The 20,668-nt window shown below is 65.9% G+C and overlaps 3 protein-coding genes and 1 long non-coding RNA gene across 14 annotated transcripts; 2 read left to right on the top strand and 2 right to left on the bottom strand.

Annotated features, from left to right (window-relative positions):
* Nucleotides 1-405: 405 nt before the first annotated feature.
* Nucleotides 406-8,734, top strand: MBD1 (methyl-CpG binding domain protein 1). 6 transcript variants are annotated; one of them, XM_053968164.1, is made up of 17 exons: nt 406-487; nt 1,133-1,254; nt 1,691-1,805; nt 2,131-2,429; nt 2,679-2,764; nt 3,132-3,172; nt 3,279-3,428; nt 4,457-4,591; nt 4,767-4,814; nt 4,923-4,979; nt 5,058-5,126; nt 5,982-6,146; nt 7,180-7,290; nt 7,363-7,443; nt 7,535-7,621; nt 7,701-7,790; nt 8,279-8,734. In XM_053968164.1, the coding sequence occupies exons 1-17, from the start codon at nt 479-481 to the stop codon at nt 8,720-8,722; spliced, it is 2,109 nt and encodes a 702-aa protein (XP_053824139.1). In that variant the 5' UTR covers nt 406-478; the 3' UTR covers nt 8,723-8,734. The 6 variants fall into 6 exon arrangements, with proteins under 6 accessions (XP_053824139.1, XP_053824136.1, XP_053824140.1 ...); XM_053968161.1 differs by having other exon boundaries at nt 7,180-7,443; XM_053968165.1 differs by lacking the exon at nt 5,982-6,146 and having other exon boundaries at nt 7,180-7,443.
* A 1,156-nt stretch (nt 8,735-9,890) lies between these two features.
* ABT1 (activator of basal transcription 1) lies at nt 9,891-13,487 on the bottom strand. Of its 3 annotated transcripts, XM_053968142.1 has the most exons (5): nt 13,430-13,487; nt 11,821-11,895; nt 11,234-11,551; nt 10,802-10,980; nt 9,891-10,331 (listed from the first exon to the last, which is right to left on the bottom strand). In XM_053968142.1, the coding sequence occupies exons 3-5, from the start codon at nt 11,544-11,546 to the stop codon at nt 10,038-10,040; spliced, it is 786 nt and encodes a 261-aa protein (XP_053824117.1). In that variant the 5' UTR covers nt 11,547-11,551; nt 11,821-11,895; nt 13,430-13,487; the 3' UTR covers nt 9,891-10,037. The 3 variants fall into 3 exon arrangements, with proteins under 3 accessions (XP_053824117.1, XP_053824118.1, XP_053824116.1); XM_053968143.1 differs by lacking the exon at nt 13,430-13,487 and having other exon boundaries at nt 11,821-11,945; XM_053968141.1 differs by lacking the exons at nt 11,821-11,895; nt 13,430-13,487 and adding an exon at nt 11,688-11,772.
* LOC128801961 (metabotropic glutamate receptor 6-like) lies at nt 12,317-20,620 on the top strand. 4 transcript variants are annotated; one of them, XM_053968136.1, is made up of 11 exons: nt 12,323-12,780; nt 13,316-13,804; nt 14,574-14,790; nt 15,046-15,181; nt 15,451-15,605; nt 16,164-16,325; nt 17,411-17,608; nt 18,068-18,204; nt 18,693-19,236; nt 19,531-19,922; nt 20,398-20,620. In XM_053968136.1, exons 1-11 carry the CDS (start codon nt 12,526-12,528, stop codon nt 20,545-20,547), a joined length of 2,835 nt encoding a protein of 944 aa, XP_053824111.1. In that variant the 5' UTR covers nt 12,323-12,525; the 3' UTR covers nt 20,548-20,620. The 4 variants fall into 4 exon arrangements, with proteins under 4 accessions (XP_053824112.1, XP_053824113.1, XP_053824110.1 ...); XM_053968135.1 differs by having other exon boundaries at nt 12,319-12,780; nt 14,574-15,181; XM_053968137.1 differs by lacking the exons at nt 19,531-19,922; nt 20,398-20,620 and adding an exon at nt 19,382-19,415 and having other exon boundaries at nt 12,317-12,780; nt 14,574-15,181.
* LOC128801965 (uncharacterized) lies at nt 19,967-20,488 on the bottom strand. Its single transcript, XR_008435286.1, has 3 exons — nt 20,382-20,488; nt 20,180-20,293; nt 19,967-20,045 (listed from the first exon to the last, which is right to left on the bottom strand). It is a non-coding gene; the product is annotated as an uncharacterized LOC128801965 (long non-coding RNA).
* Nucleotides 20,621-20,668: the final 48 nt, after the last annotated feature.

A 20,668-nucleotide genomic window follows, 5' to 3' on the forward strand; every position in this document is an offset into this window, starting at 1 on the left:
CCTGGTGGTTTTGGGGGGGGCCCTCTGGGGGGAAATGGGAGCAGCATCCGTGGGAGGGCTGGGAGGGGCCCCTGGTGGTTTTGGGGGGGCCTTTCTGGGGGGACCAGGGGGTCCTGGGCAGGGGAAAGGGCCCCAATGGGCCCGAGGGGAATGCTCCGGGCTCATTAGCATAGCCACGCCTACACACTGCTCATTAACATACTCCCTCCCTCCTGGCGTCACGTGCCGCGCCGTCACGTGCCTCCCCCGCTCCACGGGTCTCGTATCGCCCCGCCCCTCCCTGGTTCTGCCTTTTCTCATTGGTCCACTCCGCTTCACGTGGCCCTCAGCCCCCGCCCCCTGCTTTTCCCGCCCGGCGTTTCCGCTTCCGGCACGGGGCCCCGCCCCCTCCGCCCCCCGCGGCCTCGCGGCGTCGCCGGAGGAAGAGGAGGAGGAAGAGGAGGAGGAAGAGGAAGAGCTGCGCCACAGGCGGGGGCGGATGGGAACGGTGAGGGGCCGGGGGGGTGCGGGACCGCAGCGGGGTTTTAGCGAGCAGCGGGGAGCGAGAGGGAACCGAGCGGGGAGACGCGGCCGGTGGGAACGGGCGGGCCGTGAGGGGGGGCGGCTGCGGGGGGGGGGGGGGAGGTTCGTGTGGGGAAAGGGGCGTGAGGGAGGGGGCTGGGAGGGGAGCGCAGTTTAGGGGCAGTTTGTGACGGAGAGGGGCTGTTTGTGAGGGGAAGGGGCATTTTGTGAGGGGGAGGGGCAGTCTGAGGGCACTTTGTGAGGGGGAGGGGCAGTTTGAGGGCACTTTGTGAGGGGGAGGGGCAGTTTGTGAGGGGGAGGGGCAGTTTGTGAGGGGAAGGGGCAGTTCGGGGGTCGGTGGGGAGGGGGAGAGGCAGTTTGGGGGTTGTTGGGGAGGGGGCGGAACTCCGGGGGATTTTTGGGGGTGTCCTTGTGGGGGAGGGGCGGACCCGGAGCTGTGTTTGTGTGGGGGAGGGGGGGGGCCCTGGCGGTGGGGGAGGGGAGGACGGAGTCACGTGGGGAAGGGGCGCGGCCCGGCTGTGTTTGGGGGCGAGGTCTGGGGAGGGGTCCGGGGGTGTTTGGGCTATCGGGGCGGGTCGTGACCCCCTCGCCGCCTCTCCGGGGCTCGCAGCCCCCCCGCAGGATGGCGGAGGGCTGGGCCGAGTGCCCGGCGCTGGGCCCGGGCTGGCAGCGCCGCGAAGCTTTTCGGAAATCCGGGGCCACCAGCGGCCGCAGCGACACCTACTACAGGAGGTGCCCCTCCCCAAAAAACCCCCAACGCCCCCCTCTCACCCCCACGGGACTGCGGGTTCTGCCCTTTCTCCCTCTTCCCATCCTAGACCCCATCCCGTGTCCATTTGGGGGCTTCCCCCCCACCCCCCCGGCGGTGTTTCATGGGGGATTTCAGAGCCCCTCTCCCCCTCCACGAACTCCTCGGGGCCAATTCAGTGCCCCTTTCCCAAATATTCCCAGTCCCCTCCAATTTTTCCAGGCTATTTTGGGGCTGGGTGGGGGGGGGTGCTTTTTGAGATCACAAAGGGATTTTTGGGGTCCCCTGAGCTCTGTTTGCTCCCCCTTTCCCATTCTCCCTTTGGCATTTGGGGGGCTCCCCCGGGCTCGGTGACCCCCCTGGGGTTTTGGGGCCTTTCCTGGGGGTTTTGGGGCCCGTCTGACCCGAGCCCCCCGGCAGCCCCACAGGGCAGAAGTTCCGCAGTAAGATCGAGCTGCGGCGCTTCCTGGGCCCCGGGCACGACCTGAGCAACTTCGACTTCAAATCGGGGCAGGAGCGGCCCGGCCCCACCCGGGTACGGGGGATGGGACCCGGGAGGGGCCCTAAAAAGCACGGGAGGGGGCACAAAAATCCCAAAAAACCTTGGGGAGGGAAATCTGGAGCTCTCCTGGTGGGGGGAGCCCCATAACAAGAAAGGAATTGGGAGTGGAATAAAGAGATGGGATAAAAGGGGCTCTTCAAAATGAGGGAAAGGAGGTTGAGGTGAATCTAAATTGGGGGGTGGGTGGGAAATAAAGGGTCCTTAAATTAGGGAGGAGCAGTAATGGGGGTTTGGAAGTGGGGGGGGTCACAAGGGGTTCTCCCTCCATCTTGTGACCCCGCTGTTTTGTGCCTTTCAGACCAGGAAGAGCCCCAAATGGCACCTGCCCGCCGGGCCCCTCCCGGAGCCCCCCAAAATCTTCAAAAAGGAGGAGGAAGAGGAGGTGGAGGTGGGCGGGGCTGAGACCGAGAAGGCCCCACCCTCATCAGTTCAGGCCCTGCCCATCCCCGTCCAGGCCGCGCCTCCTCCTGCCCAGGCCACGCCCCCTGCTCTCCAGGCCACGCCTCCTGTGGTTGAGGCCACGCCCCCGCTGCAGCCCCCCCATCGCAGGACCCGGAAGCGGCCGCCCCTGGAGCCCCCCCAGGATGGGGTGGTGGCGTGAGTGAGGGAGGGGGGAGGGGTCCCTGGGGGGTTGTGGGGTCCCCCAGGTGTGGGGGTGGGGGTCCCAGGAGCAGGGGGTGACCCCAGGAGGGAGGGATTGGGGTCCTTTGGGGGAGTCTGGGGGGGTTCCTGGGGGGAAATTCAGAGTAGGGGGGGTTCCCTCAGGGGGGCTGTGGGATCCCGGGGGGCAGTGGGGATGTTGGGGTTCCCTTGGACCCCCACAAAATGCCGCCCCCTCCTCCACAGGCTTTGTGCCAGCTGCCAGAGCCTCTTCCCGGGGGTGTCGCTGCCCCCCCAGCGCCGCTGCCGCTGGCTCTGCCCCGACTGCCGTGGTGAGCTTCGGCCTCAGCGCCCTCATCCTCTTCATGCTCCTCCTCGTTCTCTGAGTCTTTGTTCCACCTTCCTCAGCTCTCTCAGAGCTTTTTTTGTTTTATCCTCTTCCTTGTTGTCCTTCATTCCCTGGGGTTTTCCCTCTCCATCATCATCATCGTCATTCCTTGAATTGCTTCAACCCCGTAATTATCATTTTATTCCTCTGGAACTTCCTGTTCCTCCTCCTCCTCCTCCTCCCCCATGATTCTTCCCTCAGTTTTGGACCATTCTGGGGGGGAAGGGAGCCTGAAGGAGTTTGGGAGTGGGGTCAGGGGGGATCCCAGGAAAGCTGGGGTGACCCTGACCCCCTTCCTCCACCTCCCCCAGCCCAGAGACGAGACTTCAACCGGGAGCAGCGATTCTACAAGGTACCCCCGATCCCTCAGGGGGGGAAACGGTGCTGCTGGGCATTCCCCACATCCCTCAGGGGGTTTGGGGGGCCCCCCCCAGAGCCCTGACACCCCCTCCCCACAGCGGGTGGGCTGTGGCACGTGCCAGGCCTGTCGCATCACCGAGGACTGCGGGATCTGCAGCGCCTGCGCCCGCAACCCCCCCGGGGGCCCCTCCGGGCCCGGCCGGACCCCCAAGTGCCTCCTGCGCCGCTGCCTGCGCATCGTCAAGAAGGTACCGGCACCCCCTTGTCACTGTCACCCCCCTCGGTGTCACCGGCACCCCCTTGTCACTGTCACCCCCCTCGGTGTCACCGGCACCCCCTTGTCACTGTCACCCCCCTCGGTGTCACCGGCACCCCCTTGTCACTATCACCCCCCTCGGTGTCACCAGCACCCCCTTGTCACTGTCACCCCCCTCGGTGTCACCATAATCCTCCCTCTCCCCGTGTCAGTGTCACCTCCTGTGTCACCTCTTTGTCACCTCCGTGTCTTCTCCTTCATTGTCTGGGGATGTGTGTGGTGCTGTGTTAACCTGCATTAATTAACGTTAGTCTGTGTTAATTAACGTTATTAGCGTTAATCTGTGTTACTGGTTCCCCACATTATTATAAGTTATCACGTGTTTTTCCTGTTATCTCGTGTTATTTTGTGTTATTCCACTCTATTCCCTGTTGTCCACGTTATTCCATGACCCCTGGAGGGCTGGATATGGCTCCTGGCCTGTCCCCCTGTCCCTTGTCTGTGATGGCACGTCCACCCACGTCCTTTGTTCTCCTGTACTATCCCATGTTATCCCATGTTATCCCATATTTTCCCAGTATATTCTGTGTTATTCCATGTCCTGCCCGTGTCCCCACAGAGCCTGGGCTGCAGCTCCTGCCTCGTCCCCGGTCCCCCTGTCCCTCTGTCCTTTGTGGCTGCACATTCATCCCCACACTACCCATGTTAATCACATGTTTGTTCCATGTTATCCCATATTTTCCTGTGTTTTCCCATATTTCCCCATATTATCCCGTATTATCACGTGTGTACTGCATTTTCCTGTGTTTTCCCATGTTCATTATCCCACGTTTTCCTGTATTTTCCCGTGTTGTTCTCCCCGTGCTTTTCCCCTGTGTTTTTTTTCCCCCGTGTTTTCCCATCTTTTCCCCTGTTTCCCTGTGTTGTTTTCCCATATTTTCCCTGTGTTGTTTTCCCCCGTTTCCCCACGTCATCCTGTGTTTTTCCCTGCTCTCCCGGGTAACCCCGGTGTCCCCGCAGGGCCTGGGCTGCGGCTCCTGCTCCGGCTGCCTGAGCACCGAGGACTGCGGCAGCTGCTGCATCTGCCTGCGGCGCCTGCAGCCCGGCCTCAAGCGCCAGTGGCGCTGCCTGCGGCGCCGCTGCCTGCGCCCCAAGGTGGGACTGTCCCCCCAGTGTCCCCCCAGTGTCCCCCCGGTGTCACCCCTGCCATCCCCGACCCTCCCTGGGACCCCCCCCCGGCACCTCGCCGCCTGCCCCGGTGTCACCCTGGCGTGTCCCCCCACCCCGTTGTCCCCTGCTGACCCCTCCCCACCCTGTGTCCCCCCCCCAGAAAGCCAGGGTGGCCAAGAAGCCGCAGAGCCCCCGGCCCCTGACAGAGGTGAGTGTGGGACCCCCGGGCAGTGGCGCAGCGCGGGACCCCCGGCTGTTCTGGGGGAGGGGGGACCCCAAGGTGTCCCCCCCCTCCCAGCCCCATTTCTCCCCCCAGAAGTGGAAGCCCCTCGTGGAGCGGGAGCCCAGCGACGCCTCCAGCGCCAGGCACAGAGTGAGTGGGACCCCCCTGGGCACACCTGGGCACACCTGGAACCCCCAGCCCCCCCCACAAACCCCCCCTCCCTCCCAGAAGCCGCTGACCAAGGGCAAGGAGAAGAAGAAGCCGGGGCGACCCCCGAAGGCCCCTGGGCCCCGCGGGGTGAGTGACAGACATTGACCCCGCCCCCTGTCTCTTAGCCCCGCCCCTCCACAGTGGCCACGCCCCTCCCAGAGCAGCTATTGGGGCACGGGAAGCCGTAATGCCCTTAATACAGCAGCCTGTAAAAGGGGGCAGTATTGGGGTGCAGGTACCGTAATGATCCTAGTGGCTGTTCCAGCCCCTAATGCTGATGTTCAGGACCCAGAATAATGGGGTGCAGATACCGTAATTCTCCTAAAGGCTGTGCTAGCCGCTAATACCAGGGCTCAGGCCCTGCAATAATGGGGTGCAGATACCGTAATGATCCTATTAGCCGTTCCAAGGCTGAATATTGGGGTGCAGCACATTCAAACCACACTGATATTGGGGTGCCAGTACCATAATCCCCCTAATGCTGGGGTCTGGTCACTGTGACACCCCAAAAACTGTTCATAGCTGATGGTGGGGTCTGAGCAACCCTGGCTGTGGGCTTGGGGCGCTGTAATGCCCCAGATAATGGGGTTCAGGTACCCCAAAACCCCTCAGAGCAGGGTTTGGTTACCATAATCCTCCTAATAAACGCTCCAGGTTTAATGGCAGGACCCAAGGTACCAATAGCGGGGTGCAGATACCGTAATGGTCCAAATAGCAGGGCTCAGTACCTTAATGCCTCTAATAGCTGCTCCCACCCGAATGTCTGCTAACCCACCGCTGCCTGGCTGCCGTAATACCCCTAATACCGCCGCATCTACCGCAACGCTCCTAATAGCTGCTCCCACACTAACACCGCGCCAGCGGGCGGGCCCTGGGGACACCCCCACGTCGGGCCCTGGGGACGCCTGGGGACCCGGGGGTGACGCCGCTCTCTGCCGGCAGCGGGGGGCGCGGAGCCGGGCCAGCCGGCGCTGCGGGGTGTGCACAGCCTGCCGGCGCCCGGCCGACTGCGGCCGCTGCGACTTCTGCCGGGACAAGCCCAAATTCGGGGGGCAGAACCTCAAGCGCCAGAAGTGCCGCTGGAGGCAGTGCCTGCGCTGTGCCATGGTGGGTGCCCCCCAGTGCTCCCTCCCAGTGCCTCCCAGTAACCTCCCAGCGAGCCCCAGCCGTCCCCTCCGCCCCCTTTCCTCAGCGACCCGACTCCTTTGGCTGGGGAAACTGAGGCACGTGCAAGATTCAGGCCGCCCCGGTGCTGGGTGCAGCCCAGTTTGGACAAGTTTGGGGTGGGAGGGGGGCATTGATCAGCGCTCAGGTGGCACCTGGATGCCTGGGTCCTATTTCTGGGGGGGGGTTGCCCGGACGCCTGGGTCCTTCCTGCATTGCTTGGCTTCGGGGGGGCTCACCCCGGGTCCCTTTTGAGGGGGGGGTGTGGGGGTCCCTCGGCCAGCGGGGCCCACCTGGGGGGGGGGGGGTCCTTCCTGCATTTGTGCCCCTTCCAAATCCCCCTCCCCTTGGAACTGCCCCACCCGCTCTGAGGTCTCTCTCCTGGCGCAGAGGCGGCTGCTGCCGGTGGGGGGGGGTCGCTGGGGGTCCCCCTGGAGCGGCCGCCCCCTCCCCCCGTCCAGGCCCCGCCGCCGCCGGCCCCCCCGGCCCCCCCGCGCCGCCGCCCGGAGCCGCCGCCGCCTGCCCCGCCCCCCCCGCAAGGTAACGGGACCCCCCCTCTGCTCAGGGGGGACCCCAAAATGCTCCTCCCACCCCCACGGGACCCTCACACCCCCCCCCCAGAAATAACCCCATCCCCCCCCTTTGCTGTGCTTGCTTTGCTGCTTTGCTCTGCACGGACCCTCCCCCCTCGGGGGGACCCAGGCGTCGGGGGAGGGGGACCAAGGTGTCCCCGCCCTCCCCCCGCGGGAGGGGCTTTGGGGAGTTTTGGGGACCCCCGGATGCCTCGGTCCCCTCTCTCATGACTTCAAGGCTTGTGTGTGCCTCAGTTTCCCTGCAGGGGATGAGGTGGGGGGGGTCCTCTGCAGACACCTGGGTCCCTTTTTTGGGGGAAGGGGGGGGGTGTCCCTCCTGGATACCTGGGGGGGATTCGGGGGGGGGTCTCACCTGGCTGCCCTGACCTGCCCCTCCCCCACAGGAGAAGGAGGAGCCGCTGGGGGGGGCTGAGAACAGCCCCGGGCCCATCCCGGGCCCCCCCCTGTGCCTCTGCCCCATCAAGGAGGAGGCAGGACCCCTCCCCCGCCTCGAGGTGAGACCCCCCGGCTGCCTGGGACCCTCCCTGGACACCTGGGACCCCCCTGTGACCCCCCCTGCCCCCCAGGACCCCCGCCTGGGACTCCTCATCGCCTCGGCCCCACGCCTCAAAGGGGCCCCCCCGGAGCCCAGCGTCGCCCCCCAAAGGGTGAGTGGGACCCCAAACACCCCCTGAGCCTCCTCGGGGTGTCTGGGACCCCCCCCATAATGCCCCTGCCCCCCCTCCCCCACTTTTCCAGCCCCCCCCAGGAGATTTGGGGGTCCTGATCGCCGCCACCCCTCGCGTGAAGCAGGAGCAGCCCCAGCCCAGCGCGTCCCTGGTGCCGGTAAGGGGGGGGAGACCCTGGGGTTTGGGGGGGTCCCTGCGGTTTGGGGGGGGTCCTGAGCCTCTGCCTTTACCCCCAGGTGCCCCCCCAGCCCCCGCCTGTCCAGCTGGTGGTGCTGGATGAGAGCGAGGAGGAGGAGGAGGAGGAAGAGGAGGGCAGCAGCCGAGTGGTGAGGAAGAGGGGGGATCTCTCGGGGGGGGGGGGGGTCTGAGGAACTTGGGGGGGTCTGGGGGGGGGCTTTTGATGGGTTGAGGGGTCTTGGGAAGGGGTTGGGGGTGTCCTGGGGGGGCTCTAGAGGGGATTTGGGGGGGCAGTTCTGAGAAATGGGAACTTTAGGGCGGGGCTTGGGATCCTGGTGAGCTGGGGAAGGGACTTTTGGGATGGGGGAGGATTTTGGGATCCTGGTGAGCTGGGGAAGGGACTTTTGGGATGGGGGAGGATTTTGGGATCCTGGTAATTTGGGGAGGGGACTTTTGGGAGGGGGGAGGTTTTTGGGGTCCTGCTGAGCTGGGGAAGGGATTCTGGGGATGACCTTTGGGTTTTTAAGGAGTCTCTTGAAGCAGGAGGGTTTAGAAGGAGGAGCTTCCTGCTGGCTGGGGGGGTTCTTGGGGGGCTCTAAGGGTGCCCCCCACCCCATTAACCCCTTCTCCCCCGCAGCCCTTCCCGCTGCCCCCCGCTCCCCAGCTCTGGCCCGGCTCCTTCCTGGAGGAACTGGCTGAGATCCCCCTCCCGGCTCACTGGGGGGTCGTGGGGGCTGACGGTGGCCCCGGGCCGTGCCCGGCGCGGGGGCTGCGGCTCGTGCAGCGCTGCCCCCGCTCCTCCATGGCCGCGGCCGCCGTGCTGCTCAACCCGGGCTTGGCTTTCCGCGTCTTGGTTGCCCGCGGCCGCCCGGTGCCCCCCGGGCACGAGGTGCTGGCCCGGCGCCCCCCCCTGCGCTCCGTGCTGGACCTGGTGGAGCTGCTCTGTGATCTCGAGGCCTACGGGCCCTGCCCGGGACCCCCGGGACCCCCGGCCCGGCCCCCCGCCCCCCGCTGCCATGTCCTGGTGAGGGGGGGGCGCTGCTGCCGGCCCTGCCAGATGCTGGCTGGGGAGGGGCATTGAGGGAGGGGGGAGAATTTGGGGAGGTGGGGATTTGGGGTGGGGGGGGAGCAAATGGAGGGGATGGATTGGGGGGTTGATGGGAGTGAAAAATGTGGGGAGGGGGATGTTGATGGGAGGGAGATGGGGATGGGGAAGGGAAATGGAAAAGGAACCGAAATTTGAGGGGGGTTTGGGAAGTGATGGTTGAACTGGAATTGGGGTGGAGAAAGTGGGGGGGAAGAAAACTGGGAGGGGAAGAGGAAAATGAGGAACTTAAAAGGTGGGGGGGGGCACTAAAATTGGGGGAGGTGGGGGTGGGGAGGAGGGATGGGGTGTTGCACCTTTGGGGTGGGGAGTGGATTTGGGGATGGAGCCTTGGATGTCGTGGGGGAGGGGCACTGGGGAGTCCCCTGGGTGGGATTGGCACCCCTGGACCCCCAGTCAGTCACTGGGAGATTCTGGGGTGCCCCACAGGTTTGGGGGCTCCAGGACCCCGCTATGGGGCTTCAGGGGGACCCCAGGGTGACACCCCGATTTTGGGCACCTCGGGTACCCCCCCCCCCCCCCCCCAGTGTCAGATTGCCCCTCCCCCAGTGACACAGCAAGGCTGAGGGACCCCAGTAGTGGCATTTTGAGGGGGGGGAGTCCCCAGTTTGGTACCACTCCCCCCGTTTGGTTTCCCAGGGATATTGGGGTGTTCGCAGCACCCATTTTTTGGGGGGGTTTGCCCCCCACCCCCCAGGTTTATGGGGACATCAGGTTAATGGGGCCCCGAGTTTGTTCGTTCTCCCATTTCCCCAGTGCCATACTGGGGCCCCTCCCCCACCCCCCAGAGCTTCTATTTTTGACACTGGAACCGCCTCCCGAAATGGGGGCGCGGCCCCTTTAAGAGCCCTGCCCTCCCCTTTCTAGAGATTTAAATGTCCTGTTTAAGGTGCGGGGATGGGCGTGGTTTTCTCCAGCCCCGCCCCTCTGATTAGGCCCCGCCCATGCGCACCTTTCATCTGCTGTTGCTTCCTTAGGCCACGTCCTTTTTTGGTAAAGGGGCGTGGCCTGAGCTGCTTAAGCCACTCCCACTCTGTACCCCTCCCCCCCGCGCTGCCGTCAGGGAGTTTCGCGCTGAAGCCATAACCCCGCCCCCTCCCCTTGGCCCCGCCCCCTCGGCAGAATCTAAAGAGACCGCGAGGAATTATTTTTGTTAAAAGTAATAAAAGTTTTAAGGAGAAAAATAAAACATTTCGTGATCCTTCAGAAAGGGATCGGTGTCCCGAGAGGGCCCCGGCGTGCCAAGGGACCTTCCCAGACACCTGGGCCCCCCCAGATTTGAGGGAGGGTCTCACCTCCCTACCCCAAACACCTTCTCCAGCAGGCGCTGGGGGGGCGCGGCCGGGGGGGGCCGAGCTTTGCGCCGCCAAATCTCCTCCTCGGTGGGTCTCTGGGTGAAGCCCCAGGTCGGGGCAGGGGCGGCGGGGTCTCCGGAGGTTTTGGGGGGGGGTTTGGAGGCGCGGCAGGCGTAGAACCCCCCCTCCCGCTTGGCCTGGGCCACCTCGGCCCGCAGGCGCTGCGCCCGCACCTGGCGCTCGTAGCTGAGCCGCTCGCTCAGGTGAGGCCACCGGAACCCGGGCAGGTACTGGGGGGGGGATGGGCACAGGTCAGGGGACCCCCAAGCAACCTCAGACCGCCCCTCCCCAGTAAGGTTTTGGGGTGCTCAAACCCCCCCCCAGCTGCTGGCCCAGGTGTGTGGGAGGGGTCCCCCCAACACAGCCCCACCCCTCCCCACGGACTGCCCCTCCCCCAGTGCTGGGGACCCCCTTGAAGCCAAAACCAGGAACCCCCAGTGGGCCAAAACCATCTGGGACCCCCCCCAAAAAAGGGACGCAGGTGCTCCCTACAAATCTGGGACCCCCAAAAAGGGTACTCAGGGCTACCCCAACCCCTCACCCATAAAGGGTCCCAATTACCCAGGAACCCACAGGTGCCCCCCCCGCCAAACCCCCAGGGCATCCAAAGGTCTGAACCCCCCCCAAAAAGGGATCCAAGCCCCCCTAAAACGGTTCTGGACCACGCGGGACCCCTCCCCAGGAGCCCCCCGAGCCCCACCTTGATGCTCCAGCAGTGATGGCGGAAGGGGCTGCGGGGCCGGGGGGCCATGGGGGCCCCGTGCAGGATTTTGGCCGCGCGTTTGGCCGCGCGCTTGTCCCGGAATTCCACCCAGCCCTCGGCGAACGCCACGGCCGGGGGCCCCCCCGGGCGCTGCCGCCGCCGCCGCACGGAGCCTCCTGCGGGAACGGGGAGGGGGCGCTGGGAAAGGCCGGGGAGACCCCCCCAGGGAGGGCTGAGCCCCCCACCCAAGGGTGCTGAACCCCCCCTTCGCAGCTCCGTGGGTGTCAGCGGGGCTGCGAGGGGCCCTGACCCCCCCCAATTCTGTACCTGCAGGGGGTCTGTGGGGACCCCCAGCCCCTTCCCGCATTGCTGGGGCTCTGTGGGGCACCCTGACCCCCCCCCAGGAGCCCCCAGGACCCCCGCACTCACCGCGGGGCTGGAAGAAGACCCTGCCCAGCTCCCCGTGCGGTCGCAGCAGCGCCCGGGCCTGGCGGGGCCCGAAGCCCGGGGGGAGGAAGGACAAATAAAGGACCCCCGGCACCACCGGCTTTGGGGGGGGGTCCGAGGGGGCTTCGGCAGCGGGAGAGCCCTCGGGACCCCCCTCTTCCTCCTCCTTTTCTTCCTCTTCTTCTTCTTCCTCCTCCTTTTCTTCCTCTTCTTCTTCTTCCTCCTCCTTTTCTTCCTCTTCCTCTTCCTCCTCCTCCTCGCCCCTCCTGTGTGGGTCCCGCTCGGCCCCAGCCATGGCCCCTGCGATGGGCAGGAGGGAGTTAAAGGGAGGCGACCACCCCCCGGGCCCCCCCCACCCCTTTCCAGGTTCTGCCGCACCCCCGAATTCCCCCCGGGACCCCCAAAATCGCCCCCCGGGCCCCCCCCGGGCCCGCACCCGCACAACGCGGCCGGCCGCGGTCGTAAAACACCAACATAGCCGTAAAGCACCGCTAGCAGGGAGTGGGGAAGTCGCGAAAAAGCCGTAAAGCGCGGAGGAGCGTGGCGTTGTTTTAGGGGGCGGGGCTCACCAGACGGGGTGTGGTTTACGGATGGAGGGGGCGTGGTTACGGTCGGAGGGGGCGTGGATCCGTGTGGGGCGTGGCCTGGCGGCGGCGGGAAAAACGCGCAGCTGTTTTGGGCGGGAACGGCTGAGGCGGAGTTTTGGCGGGAAAGGCCCCGCCCGCTCCGGGGCCCCTCAAACCCCCCGGAGTGCCCCCCCCCCCAGCCCCCGGGGGCTCCCCGAAAGCCCCCGGCACCCACTGACCCTCCCTGGACCCATTGAGCCCCCCGGGACCCACTGACCCTCCCTGGACCCACTGAAACCCCGGGACCCACTGACCCTCCCTGGACCCACTGAAACCCCACTGACCCCCCCCCAGTGTCCCCTCCTTGTCCCCTCAGAGCTCTCCTGGGTCACCCCCCCTCCATGTCCCCCACAGACCCCCCCCCCGTGCCTTTCCATGGCCCCCTCAGCCCCCCAAATGTTCCCACAGTCCCCCAGGATCCCCCTCACACTCCCAGAGTCCCCTCAGGTCCCCAGAGCCCCCCCCCCAAAGTCCCCATCAGCCCCCCCGTGTCCCCCCTCCCTCATCTGGTCGGGGGGGGGTCCTGGCTGCAGATGAGCAGTGGATTATCTCCCCCCCCCCCGTAATCCGACAGCTGGGGGGGATTAGGGCCCTCCCGGCCCCCCCAAACCCCCCGGGGGCTCAGCCCCACCATGGGACCCCCTGGGGATGTGTTCGGGGAGGGGGGCACCCCTAATTCCCCTCAGCCCCCCAATAATTCACATCTGGTTTAACTGGGGGGGGCAGTTAACTTGCAGGAGTTCGGCCAAGCCAGGATGGGGCGGGGGGGCCCCTTCCCCCTCCCTTCCCCATCAGCATCTGGAGGGACCCCGAGGGGGGGATTTGGGGGGAACTGGGGGGGGCAGGACGGGGGCGGCCCCAGTCCCCAGCGGCTGCACAGGGACAGGAGCACCCACGGGCCAGGTGAGCAGGGTGGGGGCACCGGGACCCCAAACTGGGGGGTGCTGGGGACCCCCAAACCTCCCTCCGGTGCTGCCCCCAACATTGGGGTTGTCCCTGCCTCATGGGGTGTCATTACCCCCCTCCCCACCCCCCAAAGGGTGTCCCCCCCACCCCAGTGGGTGCCACCCCCTACCCCTCACCCCCTGGGTGCCTCCCCCCCATAACCCCCCTCTGTCCCTCCCCCACTCTGGTGTCCCTGTGACCCCCCTGGTCCCTGGGGTACCACCCCCACCCCACAGGGAGCGACCCCTGCCCCACGGGGTGCCACCCCCACTGCCCACCGTGCTGACCCCCACGGTGACCCTGCTGTCCCTGTGCCCCCCTTGCACCCACCTCTGCCCCCTATCACCTCCTAACCCCCCTCTTTGCCCCCAGCCCACCATGCCCACCCCACTGGTGGCCCCGCTGGTGACCCTGCTGGTGGCCCTGCTGTCCCTGTGCCCCCTTGCCCCACAGAGAGCCACCTCTGCCCCCTAACCCCCCTCTTTGCCCCCAGCCCACCATGCCCACCCCACTGATGGCCCTGCTGGTGGCCCTGCTGTCCCTGTGCCCGCCATGCCGCTGCCCCCCGGCGCCCACCCAGCCCCACGCCATCCGGCTGGAGGGCGACCTGACGCTGGGGGGGCTGTTCCCGGTGCACGCCCGCGGCCCCGCCGGGGTGCCCTGCGGGCCGGTCAAGAAGGAGAAGGGCATCCACCGGCTGGAGGCCATGCTGTACGCGCTGGACCGCGTCAACGGCGACCCGCGCGTGCTGCCCAACCTGACGCTGGGCGCCCGCATCCTGGACACCTGCTCCAGGGACACCTACGCCCTGGAGCAGGCGCTGAGCTTCGTGCGCAGCCTCCTGCCCCCCGAGGGGGGCGAGGGCAGCTGCCCCGACGGGTCGGCCCCGCGCCGGCCCCCGCCCGAGCGCCTGGTCGGGGTCATCGGGGCGTCCGCCAGCTCCGTGTCCATCATGGTGGCCAACGTGCTGCGGCTGTTCGCGGTGAGATGGGGGGATTTGGGGGTGTTGGGGGCATGGAGGGGCACTGGGGAGATGAAGGGACATTGGGATGTGGAGGGGCACTGGGGACGTGGAGGGACATTGGTGTCTCTGCTATCTCTGTGGCCATCATGGTGGCCAATGCCCAGGGGCTCTTTGTGATCACTGGGGGGTGTTGGGGACACTGGGGGGTGTTGGGGACATTGGGGATGTTTGAGGGAACGTGGGGGTGACATAGGACAGTGCTGCCCCCACAGTGTCCTCATGGTGTCCTCTCCCTGTGAGGGGGGTCCTGGACACCTGGTCCTCCTCTGTGCCCCCCCCCCCCTCCCTTCCAGAACCTTCCCCTCCTCCCCCCAAGGGTGTTACCCACAATCCCCTGGGACGGCAGCAAATGGCCCAGGGGGATTAGGGGGGATTAAGGACAGGGACAGGGTGGGGGGGGGGTCCCACAGTGCCAGATCCCCTGGGTGTCCCCCGGGTGCCCCCCTGCTTGTCCTCGATGTCCCCCTTGTCCCCAGCCCTGGGGCTGAGCCCCCCGTGCCCCTTCACACCCCTCTGTCCTCCATGTCCCCTCACTCTCCCCAATGTCCCCAGTGTCCCCCCAGACCCTTCCTACATCAACAGCTTCACACTTGACCCCCCCATGGCCCTTCACCCCATCTCCCCATGGCCCCACAATACCCCCAAACCCTCCAATGTCGTAATGTCCCTGACATGTCCCCAGTGTCCCCCTGTCCCTGACATGTTCCCGCTGTCCCCATGTCCCCAGATCCCCCAGATCAGCTACGCCTCCACGGCCCCCGAGCTGTCGGACCCCGGGCGTTACGAGTTCTTCTCGCGGGTGGTGCCGCCGGACTCGTACCAGGCGCAGGCCATGGTGGCCGTGGTGCGGGCGCTGGGCTGGAGCTACGTCAGCACGCTGGCCTCCGAGGGCAACTACGGCGAGAGCGGCGTCGAGGCCTTCGTGCAGAGCTCCCGCGAGGCCGGTGGGCTGTACTGGGTTATACTGGGTTGTACTGGGCTGTACTGGGTTCTACTGGGAGGGGCACTGGGAGAGGCATTGGGAGCACTGGGAGGGGCATTGGGTTACACTGGGAGGCACCGGACCATACTGGGATCTACTGGGAGGATGAGCTCTGCATGGAACAGGGAGGTTCTGAGGCCTGGACAGGGAGGGTGGTCCCCATCCACACTGGTCCACACCGGTCCGTACTGGTTTATACTGGTCTGTACTGGGGCAGGGGGCCTGTGCATTGCCCAGTCTATCAAGATCCCGCGGGAGCCGAAGCCAGGGGAGTTTGCCAAGGTCATCGGGCGCCTGATGGAGACATCGACCGCGCGCGGGGTCGTGCTCTTTGCCAACGAGGATGACATCCGGTGAGACCAGTGCACCCCAGTGCACACCAGTCCTGCCCCAGTCCCTCCCCAGTGCTCCTCAGCCCACTGGAGTTCATCCCAGTCTAGTCAGGTCCCCACCCAATACAACCCAGTGGCCTCCCAGTCCATCCACGTTCCCTCCCAGTCCTTCACAGTCCATCCCAGCAGCCTCCACTGTTCATCCCAGTAGCCGCCCAACCCGTTCCAGTCCCTCCCAGTTACCTCCCAGTGCCCCCAGTCCCTCCCAGTAGCCGTGCCTGTCCCTGCAGGCGGGTGCTGGAGGCCGCCACGCTGGCCAACCTCTCGGGCCACTTCTCGTGGGTGGGCTCGGACAGCTGGGGGGCCAAGATGGCGCCGGTGCAGGGCCTGGAGGAGGCGGCACACGGGGCCATCACCATCCTGCCCAAACGGGCCTCAGTGCCCGGTGAGCGCTGGGGGCACTGGGGAGACTGGGGGAACTGGAATGGACTGGGGGCTGAGGGGACTGGGATGGACTGGGGGCAGTGGGATGGACTGGGGGCACTGGAATGGACTGGGGGCTGAGGGGACTGGGAGGGACTGGGGCCAGTGGGATGGACTGGGAGGGACTGGAGGCACTGGGATGGACTGACAACTACTGCCATGGTCTGGGGACTACTGGGAGGAAATTGGGAGGGACTGGAATGGCTTGGGGGACTACTGGGATGGACTTGGGGGCACTGAGAGTTTATTGGGAGGGACTGGGGCAAACTGGGATGGGCTGGGGGAGACTGGAGATTGCTGGGGGGGCTCTGGGGGGGCCCAGGGTGGGTTTGGGGGCTCCAGGGAGGCTCTTAGGGGGCTTTGGGGAGACCTGAGGAGGGTTGGGAGGGCTCTGGGGCGTTTGGGGGGGGTCTGGAGGGCTTGTGGGACTCTGTGGGGCTTGTGGCCCGTGGCTCTGTGGGGTCCCCTGTGACCCTGTGGGGTGCCCCCCTGACCCCACGGTGGCCCCGTGTCCCCCCAGGCTTTGACGAGTACTTCACGTCGCGCTCGCTGGAGAACAACCGCCGCAACCTCTGGTTCCACGAGTTCTGGGAGGACGACTTCAACTGCCGCCTGCCCCACGGCACCGCGCCCCACGGGGACGCCGCGGGGGCACCCGGAGCGCCCGTGCGCAAGTGCACAGGTACCCTGCCCTATAGGGACCCTATAGAGAGCCCACAGGGACCCCTCAGGTACCCTGCCCTATAGGGACACTATAGAGAGCCCACAGGGACCCCTCAGGTACCCTGCCCTATAGGGACCCTATAGAGAGCCCACAGGGACCCCACAGGTACCCTGCCCTATAGGGACCCTATAGAGAGCCCACAGGGACCCCACAGGTACCCTGCCCTATAGGGACCCTATAGAGAGCCCACAGGGACCCCTCAGGTACCCTGCCCTATAGGGACCCTATAGAGAGCCCACAGGGACCCCACAGGTACCCTGCCCTATAGGGACCCTATAGAGAGCCCACAGGGACCCCACAGGTACCCTGCCCTATAGGGACCCTATAGAGAGCCCACAGGGACCCCACAGGTACCCTGCCCTATAGGGACCCTATAGAGAGCCCAGAGGTACCCCATAGAGACCCCACAGGTATCATGCCCTATAGTGACCCCATAGGGACCCCATAGAAGACCCCATAGGGACCCTACAGGCACCCTGCCCCAGACACCCCATAGAAACCTCCCAGGGACCCCACAGAGACCCCACAGGTAAGTTTAGGGTGCCCATGGCAACTTTAGGGTGCCCATTTGGGGTCCCCAGGTGGAAGCGCATTGGACAGGACTCACTCTGCAAGCAGGAGGGGAAGGTGGGGTGTCCATGGTGGGTTTGGGGTGCCGATGGTGGGTTTGGGGTGCCCATTTGGGATCCTAAACCCCCCAGGGCGGGAGCGCATTGGGCAAGACTCACCCTGTCAGCAGGAGGGGAAGTTTTGGGGTGCCTGTGGCAGGTTTAGGGTGTCTATGGTGGGTTTGGAGTGTCCCTGGCAGGTTTAGGGTTCTCATGGTATATTTAGGGTGCTATGGCAGGTTTGGGGTGCCCATTTGGGGTCTCAAACCCCCCAGGATGGGAGCACATCAGGCAAGACTCACCCTACGAGCAAGAGGGGAAGGTGGGGTACCTGTGGCAGGTTTGGGGTGCCCATGGCAGGTTTGGGGTGCTGTTGTGGGTTTGGGGTGCCCATGGCAGGTTTGGGGTGCCCATTTGGGATCTCAAACCCCCCAGGGCGGGAGCGCATCGGGCGGGACTCGCCCTACGAGCAGGAGGGGAAGGTGCAGTTTGTCATCGACGCCGTGCTGGCCATGGCCCACGGGCTGCACTCGCTGCTGGGCGAGGCCTGCCCGGGCGGGGGGCTCTGTGCCCACATGGACCCCCCCGACGGGCGCCGCCTGCTCACCCACATCCGCAGGGTGGCCTTCAACGGTACTGTGGCACTGGGAGCATACTGGGATATGGGGGGGGCACTGGAGACCATACTGGGAACTACTGGGAGACACTGGATATACTAGGGTGGCACTGGGAGGGAGATGGGGGCACTGGAGACCATACTGGGAATTACAAGGAGGCATTGGGATATACTGGGAGGCACTGGGAAGGGGATGGTGGCACTGGAGACCATACTGGTCCATAATGGGAAGCACTGGGGGGAACAGGGAGAGGGATGGGAGCACTTGAGACCATACTGGGATGTACTGGGAGCCCCTGTGGGGCAGTGAGAAGGGGATGGGTGCACTGGTAACCATACTGGGAGCACTGGTTTACCCTGTACCAGGGGCATGCCGGGGTTGGGGGGGTCACTGACCTTTCCTGCGGGGTGGCAGGGGGGGGTCCCTGACCTATACTGGTGGTTACTGGTTTATACTGGTCCGTACTGGTGCGCAGGCAGCGCGGGGACACCAGTGTCCTTCAACGAGAACGGGGACGCCCCCGGGCGCTACGACATCTTCCAGTTCCAGGGGGGCAACGGCACCGGGGCCTACCGGGCTGTGGGGCAGTGGGTGCAGGGGCTGCACCTGCAGGTGGGTCTGGGACCCCCAAGACCCCCAGAACCCAGGGGTGCCCCCCAGGGGTGCCCCCTCTGACCCCAGGGTCAGCCAGGGGTATCCCTGTGGCCAAATGGGGGCACTGGGTGGGGGATGCCCTGTTCCCCTTGGGTGGGTGTCCATGGAGGGCTTGGGGTGCCTGTGGGAGGGTCTCTGAGGAGGTTTAGGGTGTCCATGGAAGGTTTTGGAGTCCATGGAGTCTTTGGGTTGTCTGTGGTGGGTCTGGGTTTTTCGTGGGGGGTTTGAGATGTCCATGGGGGTTTGTGGTGTCCATAAGGGATTTGTGGTGTCCACGGGGGGTTTGGGAAGGTCCATGAAGAGGTTTGGGGCATCCATGGAGGGTTTGGGGGATCCATGAGGTGCCTATGAGGGGTTGGGATGGCCACAGGGTGTTCAAGATGTCTCTAGGGTATTTGGGGTGTCCCTGGGGGGGTTTGGGGTATCTCTGACCGTCCCCCCACCAGGAGGACGCCATGGCCTGGGGCTCCAACTCGTCGTCACCGCCACCCTCGGTGTGCAGCCTGCCGTGCGGCCCCGGCGAGCGCAAGAAGCCGGTGAAGGGGGTTCCGTGCTGCTGGCACTGTGAGCTCTGCGGGGGCTACCAGTACCGGGCCGACCTGCTCACCTGCCTGCCCTGTGCCCCTCACCTGCGCCCCACGCCCAACCGCACCGCCTGCCGCCCCACACCTGTGCTGCGCCTGCGCTGGGGCGACCCCTGCGCCGCCGTCCCGCTGGCCCTGGCCACGCTGGGGCTGATGGCCACCGCCTTCGTGCTGGCCACCTTCGTGCGGCACCACGAGACGCCGATCGTCAAAGCGTCGGGGCGCGAGCTGAGCTACGTCCTGCTGGCCGGCATCGCCCTGGTCTACGCCATCACCTTCCTCATGGTGGCCGAGCCCGGCGTGGGGGTCTGCGCCCTGCGGCGACTCTTCCTGGGCATGGGCATGAGCCTGACCTACGCCGCGCTGCTGACCAAGACCAACCGCATCTACCGCATCTTCGAGCAGGGTGAGGGGCACGGGGGCACAGTGGGGTGGGAAGACAGAGTGAGGGGCTCTGGGCGGGGGTGAGGGGCACTGGGGGGTGGGAGCCTGGGGTGAGGGGTTGCATGAGGGACATGGGACAGGGTCCCCATCCTGTGCTCCTCACCAAGACCAGCCCCGTCCCCAAGGGAGGTGACTTCCAGGGCCTCCAGAAGTTTTGGGGTTCCAGATCAGGCTGAGGGACCCCAACCCCCACCCCTTCAGGCCAGGTGAGCTCTGGGGGTGCCAGCAGCCCCCCGTTACCCGCCGTACCCCGCAGGGAAGCGCTCGGTGACGCCGCCGCGCTTCATCAGCCCCACCTCGCAGCTGGTCATCACCTTCACGCTCAGCGGGCTGCAGCTGGTGGCCGCGGCCACCTGGCTGCTGGTCCGGCCACCCCACGCCCTCATCGACTACGAGATGGGCCGGACCCCCGACCCCGAGGCGGCGCGGGGGGTCCTGCGCTGCGACATGGCCGAGGGGGCCACGCTGGCCTGCCTGGCCTACGCCCTGCTGCTGATGCTCACCTGCACCGTGTACGCCGTCAAAGCGCGCGGCGTCCCCGAGACCTTCAACGAGGCCAAGCCCATCGGCTTCGCCATGTACACCACCTGCGTGGTGTGGCTCGCCTTCGGGCCCATCTTCTTCGGAGCCGCCCAGTCGGCAGAGAGGGTGAGGAGGGGGGTTTGGGGTCCCTGGGGGTTGCTGGGAGGTCTCTTGGGGTATTTGGGGGATCACTGTGGGCACACGTGGCCTGGTTCGCCTTTGAGCCCATCTTCGGCACTGCCCAGTCAGCTGAGAAGGTGAGGAGGGGGATTTGGAGGATCCCTAGGGGTATTTGGAGGTCCCCTGGGGCACTTGGTGGGGGGGGCCCTGTTTTGGGATCAATGGGATTTAGCCATTTGGGCATCAGTGGGATTTGAGATTACCTGCTTTTGGGGTCAGTAGGATTCTGGGGTACTGTTTTTGGGGTGCAGGTGCACGTGCAGACGGCCACGCTGACGGTGACCGTAGGCCCTTAGGACAGCTGGACTGGAGAACAGCTGGGTTTGGGGGGGTGTCACCAGATGACAGGGGGGGCCAGTGGGATTTGGGATAGAGGATTTCGGGGTCAGTAGGATTTTGGGGTACCGTTTTTGGGATGCAGGTGCACGTGCAGACGGCCACGCTGACGGTGTCCATGTCGCTGTCGGCCTCGGTGCCGCTGGGGCTCCTCTACGCCCCCAAGGTCTACGTGATCCTGCTGCACCCCGAGCGCAACCAGCCCAAGCGGCGCGGTGCCGACCCCCCCCCGTAGGGACCCACAGATTGGGGGACCCCCGGCACCCCAAAACCCCCGACCCCCAGAGCCCCCTCCCCACAATAAAACTGCTCCCGCAAACCCCTAGAAATGGGTTTTTTTTTGGGGTGGGACAGAG

The sequence above is a fragment of the Vidua chalybeata genome, chromosome 32, assembly GCF_026979565.1.
Source record: "Vidua chalybeata isolate OUT-0048 chromosome 32, bVidCha1 merged haplotype, whole genome shotgun sequence".
NCBI classification, from domain to species: Eukaryota; Metazoa; Chordata; class Aves; order Passeriformes; family Viduidae; genus Vidua; species Vidua chalybeata.

Excerpts from the sequence above, each read along its gene's own strand:
- MBD1 (XM_053968161.1), top strand. Across the intron at positions 6,147-7,179 it reads AGTGCCTGCGCTGTGCCATG|GAGAAGGAGGAGCCGCTGGG; the intron begins GTGGGTGCCCCC and ends CCTCCCCCACAG. Across the intron at positions 7,444-7,534 it reads CCAGCGTCGCCCCCCAAAGG|CCCCCCCCAGGAGATTTGGG; the intron begins GTGAGTGGGACC and ends CCACTTTTCCAG.
- LOC128801961 (XM_053968135.1), top strand. The coding sequence starts at position 12,526 with ATGTGTTCGGGGAGGGGGGCACCCCTAATTCCCCTCAGCCCCCCAATA. Across the intron at positions 16,326-17,410 it reads GCCCGTGCGCAAGTGCACAG|GGCGGGAGCGCATCGGGCGG; the intron begins GTACCCTGCCCT and ends CAAACCCCCCAG. Across the intron at positions 19,237-19,530 it reads CTACCGCATCTTCGAGCAGG|GGAAGCGCTCGGTGACGCCG; the intron begins GTGAGGGGCACG and ends CGTACCCCGCAG.
- ABT1 (XM_053968141.1), bottom strand. The coding sequence starts at position 11,727 with ATGTTGGTGTTTTACGACCGCGGCCGGCCGCGTTGTGCGG. Across the intron at positions 11,552-11,687 it reads CGGCCGGCCGCGTTGTGCGG|GGGCCATGGCTGGGGCCGAG; the intron begins GTGCGGGCCCGG and ends TGCCCATCGCAG. Across the intron at positions 10,981-11,233 it reads GGTCTTCTTCCAGCCCCGCG|GAGGCTCCGTGCGGCGGCGG; the intron begins GTGAGTGCGGGG and ends CCGTTCCCGCAG.